Source organism: Anabrus simplex, chromosome 2 (genome assembly GCF_040414725.1).
Source record: "Anabrus simplex isolate iqAnaSimp1 chromosome 2, ASM4041472v1, whole genome shotgun sequence".
NCBI classification, from domain to species: Eukaryota; Metazoa; Arthropoda; class Insecta; order Orthoptera; family Tettigoniidae; genus Anabrus; species Anabrus simplex.
Window position 1 is genome coordinate 1237925592 of NC_090266.1, and position 15135 is coordinate 1237940726.

The window sequence follows — 15135 nt, forward strand, 5'->3', positions numbered from 1 at the left end:
CCAAGCTGTGTTCTGTCTGGCGAGACCTTAAACCTTACACACAAGTCCATTTGTCCTCTTCGGACAAATTTGTCTAATGATTCATCAAAACAAACTACGTAGTCAGAGACATTTTTCAGCTTTCTTTAAAATATGGGGCTAATCCATTATTTATAACTAGAGCCCGGATTTCCATGCAAATGCATGTTTTTAATTAAGCTGGTCACAATTCTCAAATGTTGCAAATATTCATTTAATGGCTTAACAATTCCCAATAACCGTTCTTTTTTCCTGCATGTTTGCACGTTTTGGCCTTTTTAGGACAAAATTCATGCATAATGCATGTTTGGAATATTTTGGATTTACCAGCGATTATTTGGCACATATATGGTGTTAACTTGCCTTTTATAAATGTTGGTTTGCAGAATTTGGGACTCTTTTTCCACGTTATACAGTATGTCTATTTCTGAAAGACAGAGATAGTATTCCCGGCATCGTATGTGACAACCTAATTTAGTACAAAAGGTAGACGACCTATAATCCAATTAACCAAACACTTTCTTATCTGTTGTTTGAGTAAACATTGACGTAAGGCGAAAGGCTCCACATCGATCTCTGTAATTCTTAGGAATAAGCAGTCCTAGTTATGCATTGTTATAAATCGAACCATAAATTGTGCATTACTCATTAACGGCTCTTTTTTGTCTATGTTAGATGAACAAAACAAAACGTCACTTCTGTGACGCCACGTTACTGAGCTAGCAGCTTACGTAGCTTGGTTTTACACTGAACCATCCTCCGTTGTTATCCTGGATTTTCCTACCCAGATCTCTAACTCGTCACTTTGTTATCGCAGCAGGCAATCATTAACAGTTATTGAGGACATTCAGATATGTCTGTCATCATCGGACGGAGAAGTAGTTGCGGCAGCTAGATATAAGTTGAACAAAATGATCCGTTCAAATCCTGATTTTGAATTCGTCAAGCCTATAAAGGTGAAGCGAAATTCATGCACCTGGGCGTCGCAGCGCGACTCCTCACATGCCAGCAATAAAAAAATGTCTCTCACAAAAGATCGTCCTGCGAGTATATCCAGCAGAAAAAGAACGTTGAGGAGTGGCAATTTGGCAACACTGTAACCACACGTAGGGTAACTGCCACTGACAGCACTTATTAGTCGTGCGGTACAGTTGGTGCAGTGGATAGAGTTTTGGGTTAGCATGCAGGAGGTCAACGGTTCGATCCTGGGTTGAGGCGCTTTTTTTATTTGCTAATTTCTATCGGACATTACATACTGTAATACAGTAAAACACCGTTTCTTAGGTCACATGTATCCTACATTTAGAAAATCTAGTAACGGGTGAACACATTGTAATGCATCTAGTAGATGAAGTGGTGCGAATAAATTCACGCCCACAACATGGAAAGGGCGTCTTTCAAAGGTGACCAATGAAAACGAACGTTCGTCCATTTCTAGGATCGTAGTATGTAAGTGCAAATGGTTTCTAGAGGACCCGCTGCAATCACTGTTGACGATTAAGATGCCAGATATCATACCACCTGGACTACATTTACAAAATAAAAACATACGGCACAACCCAGGATCGACCACTCGACCTCCTGCATGCTAACCCAAAACTCTATCCACTGCACCAACTGTACAGCATGACAAATATGTGCTGACAGAGGTAGTTACCCTACATGTGGTTACAGTGTTGCCAGATCGCCACTCTTCAACAACATTTTTCTCCTGGATATACTCGCAGGACGAACTTTCGTGAGAGACATTTTTTTATTGCTGGCATGTGAGGAGTCGCACTGCGACACCCAAGTGCGCGAATTTCGCTTCACCCTGTATAAGACATATAGTGGTAAAAATGCAAAAGATGTACAATTTGACCTCACTTTGTCCCAAACGTCTTCATTTAAGTATGCACCTGTCACTTCTTGCGACGCAGAAAGATCATTTTCCGAGCTTAACCCATTCCAGTCTGGGCCTTAATATCCCTAACAAACGTTCTGGACTGGGCATTTTTAAGGATATTTAAAATATTATATCTCTGTACCTGGAGGAAATATTGGCATGATTCTTTTTTCTTTGTGCTTGTTTGAGCATCTAGTTTTGATGAACGCTGTTTGTATGATGTCAACTATCACTTGAGATGTTAAAATTGTTTATATATTATACCACGTTTTGCAAATGGAGGAAAGGTCTGATGGATAACTAAGCAAGTACAGTTTTCTGAAATACAGTTATATTTACCCTATTTCGCTAATATAAAATGTGCATTGCAATTACAAAACAACAACAATAATGAGTACGATATCAAAATAATAATTGTTCAATAATAATAATAATAGTAATAATTACAAAAATGAAAATGGGAACTATTACGAAATTTTATTTTAATTCATAAATTTTGTTAAAACTTACTCAAATGTAATTGTTCCATTTACCACAAAAGACTTCTGAGAATGAGAAAATAAGACTTCTAAACAGACAACTTTACTAATATGTAGACAATCTTACGTATTCACGCAAATATGATAAACACGGGAACATTCGCTAGGCCGTAAAACGAACTCCAATCATAATGAAATGCAAGAAGTTGTTTCGAATTCATATGTCAATAATATGTTCATTTACGCATAAAACTATAATTTTCTTTTTTATACATCGAGTTGAGCCTCTATGGACTGCGTGGTAACAACCAACTTCATTTCAGTGTCTAGGTCTTGTTCTTGTTCCGGCTTTGACTTCCTGCCAGTATCTTCTGAGCCCAGCGACGAGTGCCTGTTTATGCTCATCAGACAAAGGTCCTTTCTGTCTTCTGGAAGTTGATGCCATTTGGAAACCTTGATAGTTGTTCACCAATCTTCTGAATGTGCTCCTGTCATGAATTTCTTGGTCTGAAATACCAATCTGCATCAGATCTTTTTCGCATTCCTGGAACCATCTCGGCCTTGTTGCCTTAGATTGAATAAAATTCCATATTCTTTTTGTTAGCCGACCATCAGTCATCCTCAAGAGATGACCGTAAAATAATAGCCGTCTCTTCTTAATTGACGCTGTGAGAGGTTCTGTCTTGCTGTACAAATCCTCATTTGGTCTCATTCGCCACTGTCCATCAACCCACCTATTACCTAGGATTTTTCTTAGTATCCTGCGCTCTCTTTTTTCCAGCCGATCAGCTTGACCTTTACAACTTAAGGTCAAAGTTTCAGATGCATATAATCCCTCAGGTTTTACAACTGTGTTATAGTGTCGGAACTTGGCCCCTATACTCATAGACTTTTTATTATAGATATTCTTTGTCATTTGGTATGCCTGGTCTAACTTCCTCATCCTGACATTGATTGCTTCCTCTTCTAATCCATTCTGCTGGATGACTTCACCAAGATATCTGAAATTCTTGACTCGACCGATTTTTCCAAGATTAGTGATAATCCATTCTGGTCCATCACAGATGTTTGTCATATATTTTGTCTTTGGAATAGAAATCTGGAGTCCTACCTTTTCAGCAACTTCTGACAGCCTATTGATCTTGTTGACTGCTGAATCTATGTTGTTAGCAAAAATGGCCAGATCATCCGCAAAGGCCAGGCAGTCAACGTACACCCCTTTGTGCTTAGGACCAAGTCTGAACTGATCTTCCTTTGTTTCTTCTTGGTCTAACAACTTCCTCCACTCTCGAATGACTTTTTCCAAAACACAGTTGAAGAGGAGTGGGGATAGTCCATCTCCCTGTCTGACACCCGTTCTGATTGTAAACGGTTCTGAGATCTCACCCATAAATTTTACCTTCGACACTGTGTTGGTTAGAGTTTGTTTGATCAAATTTCTTGACATATCGTCCACTCCAAACTCTTCCAAAATATTCATTAATGACTCGCGGTCAATGGAGTCATATGCTTTCTGAAAGTCAACAAACACAACCACGTAACTGTGTCCTCCTGTCTTCTTGTACCTTATGATGCTCTTCAGGTTAAATATCTGTTCTGGGCACGAACGGCTTTTTCTGAAGCCAGCCTGATATTCCCCAATCTGTTGGTCAAGGTGAGCTTCAATTCGGTTCTGAACTGCTTTGGAGAAAATCTTATAGGGAACAGATACTAATGAGATGCCCCTATAGTTGTTGACATTCTTTTTATCACCTTTCTTGTGCAAAGGGTGGATTAGTGCTGACAGCCATTCAGTTGGTATCACCCCAGTTCTCCAGATATCTTCAAAAAGCTTGACTAGTACATCTAGAGTTTCATCATTTGCCAGCTTCAGTAGTTCTGCCACTATCGAATCTTCACCAGCTGCCTTATTATTCTTTAAGCTGTTTATAATCTGTTTGATCTCCTCTTTACAAGGAGGGGTTGAGTTGGGTAATTTGTGGATCGGGTCGCACACAGGGAATCTTTCTTTTGGTTCATCACAATTAAGAAGGTTTTCAAAGTACCGAGATATGATCGTACAGTTTTCTTTGTTGGTCAAGCCTAGCTTTCCAACAAAGGCTGGGGGCTTGGTACCCTCTCAAATTAGTCTTGAATGTTTGATAGAAGTCTCTGGAATTGTTTTTCCGGAAATCGTGATCGATTTGTTCTAACTGCTGTTTCTCATATAGTCGCTTGACCCTTCGGAAGGTTCTGGCTGTTTCTTTTCGAGCTTCACGGAACACATCAAAATCTTCAGACCTTCGGGTCGAGTTCCACTTTTTCCAGGCATTTGTTCTATATCATATATCATAAATATATCATAAAATATCGAAAAAAATCACTTTCGTTAAGCACATGTTTGCCGCGAGAAACCGTGTCTTAGAGCTCACTGAGTGACAACATACTGATGCATGATGTTCAAAAATATCGTAAATTCTCTGCCATCTGCTTAAATACTCTCGTAACTAATACGTGAAGAAACACGATGTAACCACCAGAATGCGTGCATAGCTCGTTCTCGATTTTTAGCGAATTGTCAAACCTTACTACGGGCTATGCCCGCAGCGCGCCCTGAACGTAATTTCGGCAGCTGCGAGCTTAGACTGGAAAGAGTTAAGAAGGTGCTGACAGATAAATGGATGAGCTTAATTCAAGACAATCTGGAGAAATTAGTCGTCGTACAATGTTTCAAAAGGAACTGAATTTTGATAGTGCATATTTTCCAGTTTATTGTGTATGTTTTGCTATATGTCTGTCTGTTAGGTCATCAGCCCAGAGGCTGGTTGGATCCTCAAATAGCACCACCAAAGGTTACGCGGTTATAAGGAAACACCAAAAACCAATGGCAGCACCAAAATGAGGCGCACTAGGCAAGATGAGGAGTGAGGTAGTTTGCCATTGCTTTCCTCACTGGATCAGAAAGTACTATTGCAGCACGACTGACCCTATGAAGAGCACCATTCATAACACTCAGATGCACTAGTCATGCTCTGAATGTCATTACTCAGCACTACCCATACCACAGCAGCTTTCATATAGTCACAGCCATGGATGAGACCGGGACCTCGGTAGAAGCTACACTTTACTGTGGCCTGTGCCAACTGATGGATGAAAAAGTACTGCATCCATCAAGAAATGACAGCAGGCAAAGGAGTAGAGGTATTCTTTGTAAAGAAAGACACTGATGGCTGGGAAGACTTAGCTTTCATGTATTTTATATGAGTAGGTCCTTTAGCATGAGAAGTGACTGCTTGTTTGTGCATATTACTAAGTTTGAATGATTTACAACACACTTTACAATATGCTGAAGTTGCATCATTTACCAATATGTCCAACCAACCACTCAGTTCGGGAAACACTTTACTCACTTAATTTACACAAGGTATACATTTATTATTCAACCTATTCAATACATACAGTACCACGTTATGTGGTTAATTAGACATAAAAGATGTGAATATTATGGACATGTTTCACCCTTCTTATTGGGCATCATCAGCATATTAATTTTTTTTTTTGCCAGTTGCTTTACGTCGCACCGACACAGATATGTCTTGTGGCGATGATGGGACAGGAAAGGGCTAGGAGTGGGAAGGAATCGGCCGTGGCCTTAAGGTACAGCCCCAGCATTTGCCTGGTGTGAAAATGGGATACCAGAGAAAACCATTTTCAGGACTGCCGACAGTGGGGTTCGAACCTACTATCTCCCGAATACTGGATACTGGCCGCACTTAAGTGACTGCAGCTATCGAGCTTGGTAACATATTAACTAATCTTAAAACAAACATTTTTAAAAACACGATAACATTTATGGTTTATAAGAATTGAGCTAAGGTTTGTTATGATAATAAAATTTATGGAACAGTGTTTAAAAAATATGATATTGGGAAGTACAAGCACTTGTTAAAATTATTGTAGACTAATTTAAAATCTTGTCTAAAAAGTATTTGTATCGATATAAAGTTCTAAAAAACGGCGTGTATCTGGAACTGAAATGGACCCTCTTTGTTGTGAAAGTCAGTCTATATTTGCTGCGGTAGCTGCTAATGTAGGTCAGAGGGTGAATTTGGTTTGTATTATACGTTCCAACATTAAAAGATAGGTTAAGAAAAGGCGAATGTTACGATGTATCTTTAGTAAGTTGATTAGTTTAAGATACTCTCTGATATAACCGCTGCGAAAGTTTACTGGTTGGAGCTGCTATGAGGAGAGATTATATCAGTATTTGAAGGTTATACTTGATTTTCACATAAAAGTGTAGTCTTCTAGAAGATGAAGGAACATCGATGTATAGAGTGTCATTAAACTGCAAAAGAACAAAAAGACGTATTTGACGTGTGTGTTTAAAACTTATGTAAATGTCCAATATTGTGTGTTATGTAAAGTGGGTACTTACTCAAACGCCGTATGTATATCTATCTTGTTGTGTTAGCAGCGTTGGTCTGTCTGGAGTTCATACTTCGCGTGTTGTAAGGATGTGATGGAGGGAGGGAGGCCATGGTGAGGGGGAGCGGAATTGGGCGGAGCATTATATGTTGGTGTCAATGAGGGAGGGGGACTGTTTGGGGGGGCAAGTGCAGGCTTAGTATTCAGGGGGGATAAGTGGAGTTGTTGATATGACGAATTTAAATGTTCATGGGATCTTGTTTTGCTTTGGATTGACTGTTTCTAGTAACTTAGGCGTTAACATATATAAGGGACTCTTAACTTCCGTATCGTTGTTAAGGTTGTGATCTTTATTAAATGTTTTGTCCAGAAAAATATATATGTCACAGGAGAACAATATAGTGGAAGTGGAAAGTGTTTTTGAAGACTTTATTTGTAAAGTATGATATAATGTTTTGACCTAACCTGTACTGTGTAATATTTGTAACATATGTATTTGTAAATAGTAGATTTCTATTCTGTACTTACTGGAAGTATCTAGAAAATTGTTGAACAGGGTGTGTGCCTTTTGTGGGTTATGTTTTCTAGAAGGAATTTTCTAACTATTCTGGAAATGGAAGATTCGCGAACGTTTGTATTCGAGAATGTTAGTTAAAGTTCGCGACGAGAGTAGGAATTGTGATTGGTAAACCTAGGAGGGGAGGGGCGGACTCGTACAACCTGATTGGCTACTCCAAGGCCAGAGTTTTCCTATATATAGTGAGCGAGGCTGCGTTCGCAATTATTCGGTCTTGTCTTGGCCTGATCTGCCTTTAGTCTGTGTTGGTCTGCGACGCCTCGCTTCCGGGATGGCGCACCTGCGGGTAAGCACTCTTACTTTCCATTCCGGTTAAAATTTCCGTAATGTTTGGTTGCTATTTCGTATAGGAGTCTGCGCTAGCCTAACCTAGATTCGCCAAATTAATTATTCACGACGCCTTAGCTTTTCTGCTGGGGTTCCCTGTTTGTTTTCGAGGCATTCCCATTTCTTATTTCACTAAATATGTAGATTGAGATTTAATACATTTACCTTGGGGTTTGCCTCTTGTAGTTCAGCGTTGCTTGATATACGCTAGAGTTTAGGAGAGTACATTCACTTCACTATCAATTGTAATTGTTTTTACGTTGCTTTTAACCTACTAACTTGCATTGTACTACTGGATTTGTAACTAGTTGTATAGTTGGTTTGAAGTTTGAAACTCGTAGTGAAGCCCATTATCAAAGAATCTTTAAGATACGTGTATCACGGAGCTTATAGTTCGTAAGTTGTTATTTGGTGGATTTTGTTCGGAATGTATTTGTAAAATTTCACTTGTAAATAATGTTTGTCAAATTTAAGGATCACGGTGATTTATTTTGGAATCTGCAATCTAAGCCATGTCCATACCCTCGGTAGGTCCTGCCTGTTTCCACTTTCCTGGTTTATTATCCACTAGTTGGCCCTACTGATATTTTGTATTATGTTGTTGTTGGCTGAGACCTGCGTAGGCCAGCTGATGTTCCTCTGTGTGTATGGTGTTTCCTGATAGTGGTGTAGTTGCTCTTACTTCCCTCCTTTACTGTGTTTAGTACTTGTTTGTGTAACCACCGTAGTTAAGGTTACAATATTTATTCTCTAATTCATTTAGAAGTTTACCCTTATTAGTATTCCTGATTATTGAGAGATCCTTTTCTATTGAAGTAAAATGGTGACCTGTTTCCTACATGTGCATACTCATTGCTGAATATTTATTGTGCTTATCTGCATTGAAGTGTTCCACATATCTTATAAGGAAGCTTCGTCCAGTCTGACCAACGTATGAAAATCCACACTGAGAACATGTTAACCTGTACACTCCTGACTTGTAACATAGTAGCCAACCAGGCAAAATGTCAACTGAACAAATTTCTCAATCTTAAAACAAAAATATGTAAATTAAACAAGGATACAGATTTCCTAAAAAAAAAAAAAAAGTTAAAATTGAAATTGATCCCGAAATTCTTGAAATCAACACAAAGAAAGAATTTAAATAATACAAATGCACACAGAGTTCAAAATAGACTAAACGACATCTGGTTAAGGAATGAAATCAAAACAAAGTACCAAAAGAAAGCCCAATTGAACCTACAGTTATATAGAACACATTTAACAGTAGCCCAAGAATTAGTCCCATGCGAATGGAAATCGTTCCAACATGTAGACAACAAACTGACACATTTGATGGATAAGAAACAGGCAACACTAGACAAAAAACTAATGCAATTAAGAATATCCCAAACACAACATTTTAAGCAAAATACAGACAAACAGAAGATAAATCCATCACATACCGACACTCCTACAGTAGTAAATTTGATGGACACACAGTTTTCAGATAAAGAGATAGAGCTTTTGAACAAGGGCCCCAAATATAATTGGCCTAACAAGAATAAAGAGGTAGACATCATAAATACAGTAGCCGAAATAGAAACCAACATTTCCAAACTACCTTATGAAATACAAAACGACATTAGAACAGATTTAAAGAAAAAACTTCCAAGATTAGCAGAAGACCTGAACACTAAATGTGATCCTAAACAACACACATTAATACAAAACATAAAAACCAAGATAGATAATAACAGCAGCATTGTAACTAAAGCTGAAAAAGGAGGCTCAATAGTTCTACTAGATAAAGAAACATATATTCAAAAAACAGATGACTTTTTTAATAGTAATAGTTACACGTTGGTTAATAAGGACCCGATAGCAAAAATACAACGTAATTTAAAGATCTTACTTAAGAAATCTACATTTCTTTTTAACGAACAAGAACAGCAAATACTCACAAACATGAATCCCAGCAGTAGCAAGAGCCCTTCCTAATATACACAAGAATGACATCCCAATACGTCCCATCATCAACTGCCGTAACAGTCCAACCTATAAAGTTTCGAAATATATTCATGGCTTCCTTAAGAGATATTATACATTTAATAACAAGCAACCTTTAAAGAATTCCATTGATTTTTGTGAGACCCTAAATAAGTTCAACCTACAGCCTCATCATACAATATGCTCCTTTGACGTGGTTAACATGTACACAAACATCCCGACCAGAGACACTATCAACCTTATCTATAATAACATCTGTAAACATAGTGGCCTCAGTAAAATGGACACCGACTAATTCATTACACTATTAAATTTTATTTTAGACAACAACTACATCACTTTCAATAAGAAAATCTATAAACAAAACGGCCTAGCGATGGGAGACCCAATTTTGGGCATACTAGCTGATATTTACATGGACACGCAAAAATCAAAGCCAATATTAAAGGGATTTGTTTGTGGTCGAGGTACGTGGATGACACGTTTGTAACAATTGATAAAAATGTCACCAATAGCCATAAAGTATTAGAAAGCTTAAATAACATCAACCCTAACGTAAATTGCACTAAGGAAGACGAAGACAAAGGCTCCTTAAAATTCCTAGACATAAGTCACCCGGACTAATAACTCCGTTGAGTTTCAGATTCATAGAAAGCCTACACACTCGTCCGTAACCATAAATAATTCCTCACTACACCCCCGTTCTCATAAACAGGCATCTTTTTATAGTCTGATATATATAGCTTTAAGAATCCCATTATCCCCTACAAACTTAAAAACAGAATTAAATTACATAAGGAATCTTGCCAAAATTAATGGTTATAAGATCGAAATGGTAAACCGCCTACTTCATAAGATTAAAAACAAGTTATCCACAAACCTTATACCAGACAAACCTAAAAGAACTAAATACACTACTTTTACATATAGAAACACAGCTATCCACCAAATTGCTAACACTTTCAACAAATATAACATGAACATAGCCTTCAAAACAACCAACACAAAACAAAACATTTTTCAATTATAATAAAATCAATAATAATAATAATAATAATAATAATAATAATAATAATAATAATAATAATAATAATAATAATAATAATAATAATAACAACAGTAAATATTCAGGCTCAGGAGTGTACAGGTTAACATGTTCTCAGTGTGGATTTTCATACGTTGGTCAGACTGGACGAAGCTTCCTTATAAGATACGTGGAACACTTCAATGCACATAAGCACAATAAATATTCAGCAATGAGTATGCACATGTAGGAAACAGGTCACCATTTTACTTCAATAGAAAAGGATCTCTCAATAATCAGGAATACTAATAAGGGTAAACTTCTAAATGAATTAGAGAATAAATATTGTAACCTTAACTACGGTGGTTACACAAACAAGTACTAAACACAGTAAAGGAGGGAAGTAAGAGCAACTACACCACTATCAGGAAACACCATACACACAGAGGAACATCAGCTGGCCTACGCAGGTCTCAGCCAACAACAACATAATACGAAATATCAGTAGGGCCAACTAGTGGATAATAAACCAGGAAAGTGGAAACAGGCAGGACCTACCGAGGGCATGGACATGTCTTAGATTGCAGATTCCAAAATAAATCGCCGTAATCCTTAAATTTGACAAACATTATTTACAAGTGAAATTTTACAAATACATTCCGAACAAAATCCACCAAATAACAACTTACGAACTATAAGCTCCGTGATACACATAACTTAAAGATTCTTTGATAATGGGCTTCACTACGAGTTTCAAACTTCAAACCAACTATACAACTAGTTACAAATCCAGTAGTACAATGCAATTTAGTAGGTTAAAAGCAACGTAAAAACAATTACAATTGATAGTGAAGTGAATGTACTCTCCTAAACTCTAGCGTATATCAAGCAACGCTGAACTACAAGAGGCAAACCCCAAGGTAAATGTATTAAATCTCAATCTACATATTTAGTGAAATAAGAAATGGGAATGCCTCGAAAACAAACAGGGAACCCCAGCAGAAAAGCTAAGGCGTCGTGAATAATTAATTTGGCGAATCTAGGTTAGGCTAGCGCAGACTCCTATACGAAATAGCAACCAAACATTACGGAAATTTTAACCGGAATGGAAAGTAAGAGTGCTTACCCGCAGGTGCGCCATCCCGGAAGCGAGGCGTCGCAGACCAACACAGACTAAAGGCAGATCAGGCCAAGACAAGACCGAATAATTGCGAACGCAGCCTCGCTCACTATATATAGGAAAACTCTGGCCTTGGAGTAGCCAATCAGGTTGTACGAGTCCGCCCCTCCCCTCCTAGGTTTACCAATCACAATTCCTACTCTCGTCGCGAACTTTAACTAACATTCTCGAATACAAACGTTCGCGAATCTTCCATTTCCAGAATAGTTAGAAAATTCCTTCTAGAAAACATAACCCACAAAAGGCACACACCCTGTTCAACAATTTTCTAGATACTTCCAGTAAGTACAGAATAGAAATCTACTATTTACAAATACATATGTTACAAATATTACACAGTACAGGTTAGGTCAAAACATTATATCATACTTTACAAATAAAGTCTTCAAAAACACTTTCCACTTCCACTATATTGTTCTCCTGTGACATATATATTTTTCTGGAAAAAACATTTAATAAAGATCACAACCTTAATGACGATACGGAAGTTAAGAGTCCCTTATATATGTTAACGCCTAAGTTACTAGAAACAGTCAATCCAAAGCAAAACAAGATCCCACGAACATTTAAATTCGTCGTATCAACAACTCCACTTATCCCCCCTGAATACTAAGCCTGCACTTGCCGCTCCAAACAGTCCCCCTCCCTCATTGACACCAACATATAATGCTCCGCCCAATTCCGCTCCCCCTCACCATGGCCTCCCTCCCTCCGTCACATCCTTACAACACGCGAAGTAGGAACTCCAGACAGACCAATGCTGCTAACACAACAAGATAGATATACATACGGCGTTTGAGTAAGTACCCACTTTACATAACACACAATATTGGACATTTACATAAGTTTTAAACACACACGTCAAATACGTCTTTTTGTTCTTTTGCAGTTTAATGACACTCTATACATCGATGTTCCTTCATCTTCTAGAAGACTACACTTTTATGTGAAAATCAAGTATAACCTTCAAATACTGATATAATCTCTCCTCATAGCAGCTCCAACCAGTAAACTTTCGCAGCGGTTATATCAGAGAGTATCTTAAACTAATCAACTTACTAAAGATACATCGTAACATTCGCCTTTTCTTAACCTATCTTTTAATGTTGGAACGTATAATACAAACCAAATTCACCCTCTGACCTACATTAGCAGCTACCGCAGCAAATATAGGCTGACTTTCACAACAAAGAGGGTCCATTTCAGTTCCAGATACACGCCACTTTTTTTAGAACTTTATATCGATACAAATACTTTTTAGACAAGATTTTAAATTAGTCTACAATAATTTTAACAAGTGCTTGTACTTCCCAATATCATATTTTTTAACCACTGTTCCATAAATTTTAATATCATAACAAACCTTAGCTCAATTCTTATAAACCATAAATGTTATCGTGTTTTTAAAAATGTTTGTTTTAAGATTAGTTAATATGCTGATGATGCCCAATAAGAAGGGTGAAACATGTCCATAATATTCACATCTTTTATGTCTAATTAACCACATAACGTGCTACTGTATGTATTGAATAGGTTGAATAATAAATGTATACCTTGTGTAAATTAAGTGAGATCGCTATTTTCAATAGGGACTAAAAATGAAAGTAATGACTTAACATTTTACTGTCTAGCCAAATTTTATTAAACGTACACTGCTTGTTAGCCATTGTCATGAGTTTCAAGAAAGCATCCTAGAACTGAAATAAAAAAGAACATAAAAATGGTTGAAAGAAATGGCACTAGGTCACAACAAAAACTGTACAATTGTTATGTACTTCTTGTGAAAAAATACCTGAAAGAAATGCTACAATTGCCTGGGTTACAACACACTAGAGCCTAAAAATATCCCCTCAAATCCATCCTTGGGGAAGATTTCCCTGACTTTCCAATTTTTTTTGTCTATTTCCCTGATTTTCCCTTACTCTCCACAACATGGTCACTATGATTTGAACACCTTCACATACCACCGGACTGACCTCAGCATTCTACTGACTGAGCAACTCAGCCCAGCTGACTAAGTTGAGATTTGATCCCACAACATTGGCCACATCACTCAACCAGGTACACACATTTTTTACAAGACTTGAATAGTTCAATACAAGAGTCAGGAACAGACATAAAGAACAAGAACAAGAAATTATAACAGGCCAAGGTTTCAGTACTTTAAGCTCTATTTTCAGGTGTGTTAGGTCCTTTGCTTCTCACCAGGTATTACACAGACTTGAATCAACAAATCAAAATTCTGCATAAACTCAGATGTAATTATTATTTTCAGTTTTAATATAAATGCAGTGTTGGCAAGCACAAAAGAATACTACTTACCCTTCCATGAGCAGTTATAGCCCACACCAGTAAAGTCCCTGGATTTCCTCCAGGAACATTCTGACCACCAACAGCAACGTCAATGAATGGTTCCTGAAACAAGAAATAGGAATTACAAGGTTCATTCAGTAGTTTGAAATAAATATCTCTGTGACAGAAGCATGAAACAAGCCACTAGTACAGAACTTTCTTTTCTAACAATGCCACCTCGCCATGTTTTACAGGGAGAGACTAGTGCTGCCACACAGGTGCACTGGGGAAATGCTTGCTTTGTTCCCGACAGAGCGTGCCGCCGTGGTTAGCGGTAAGTATACGGAACAAATGTTTAGTTTACAAGTGGAGTTCTTGTTGAACTCACATTAGTAGTGTTGCACTTATTGGTGAACATAATTTGTGTTAGTTATCAGTTATTAATGTGTTATTTATATTAGGAGCAAATAATTATTTGTGGGGAACTTTAAAACAAAGTCTACAAGAACAAGTACGCTTCAAGTCCTGCAGAATGAAATCCAAGACTGATAGTGAAGTTTCAGAGGCAAAGATTTCTTGTTTTCTTTTGCTAGTAGCTTTACGTCGCACGGACACAGATAGGTCTTATGGCCATGATGGGATAGGAAAGACCTAGGTGCTAGTAGGAAGCGGCCGTTGCCTTAATTAAGGTACAACTCCAGCATTTGCCTGGTGTGAAAATGGGAAACCACGGGAAACAACCTTCAGGGCTGCCGACAGAGGGATTCAAACCCATTATCTCCCGGATGCAAGCTCACAGCCGCCCGCCCCTAACCGCACAACCAAACTTGCCTGGAGGAGGCAAAGATTAGAGTGGTTCAGAATTTATTACCCTGCTGCAACACTTCTAACAAGAACATTGGACATCATACTCAACAGATGCTTTGATGAAAGGTAAGATTTACATTAGTTTTCAAC

The 15135-nt window shown here is 37.8% G+C and overlaps 1 protein-coding gene across 5 annotated transcripts in view; it reads right to left on the bottom strand.

Annotated features, from left to right (window-relative positions):
- The window catches only part of Pex23 (peroxin 23), a 986852-nt gene that overhangs the window by 781615 nt on the left and 190102 nt on the right, over positions 1 to 15135 (bottom strand). For all 5 annotated transcript variants that reach the window (XM_067142270.2, XM_067142269.2, XM_067142271.2 and 2 more), the window contains one exon: positions 14209 to 14301. In XM_067142270.2, the coding sequence (XP_066998371.2) occupies positions 14209 to 14301 (93 nt within the window). The remainder of the gene's footprint in view (positions 1 to 14208; positions 14302 to 15135) is intronic.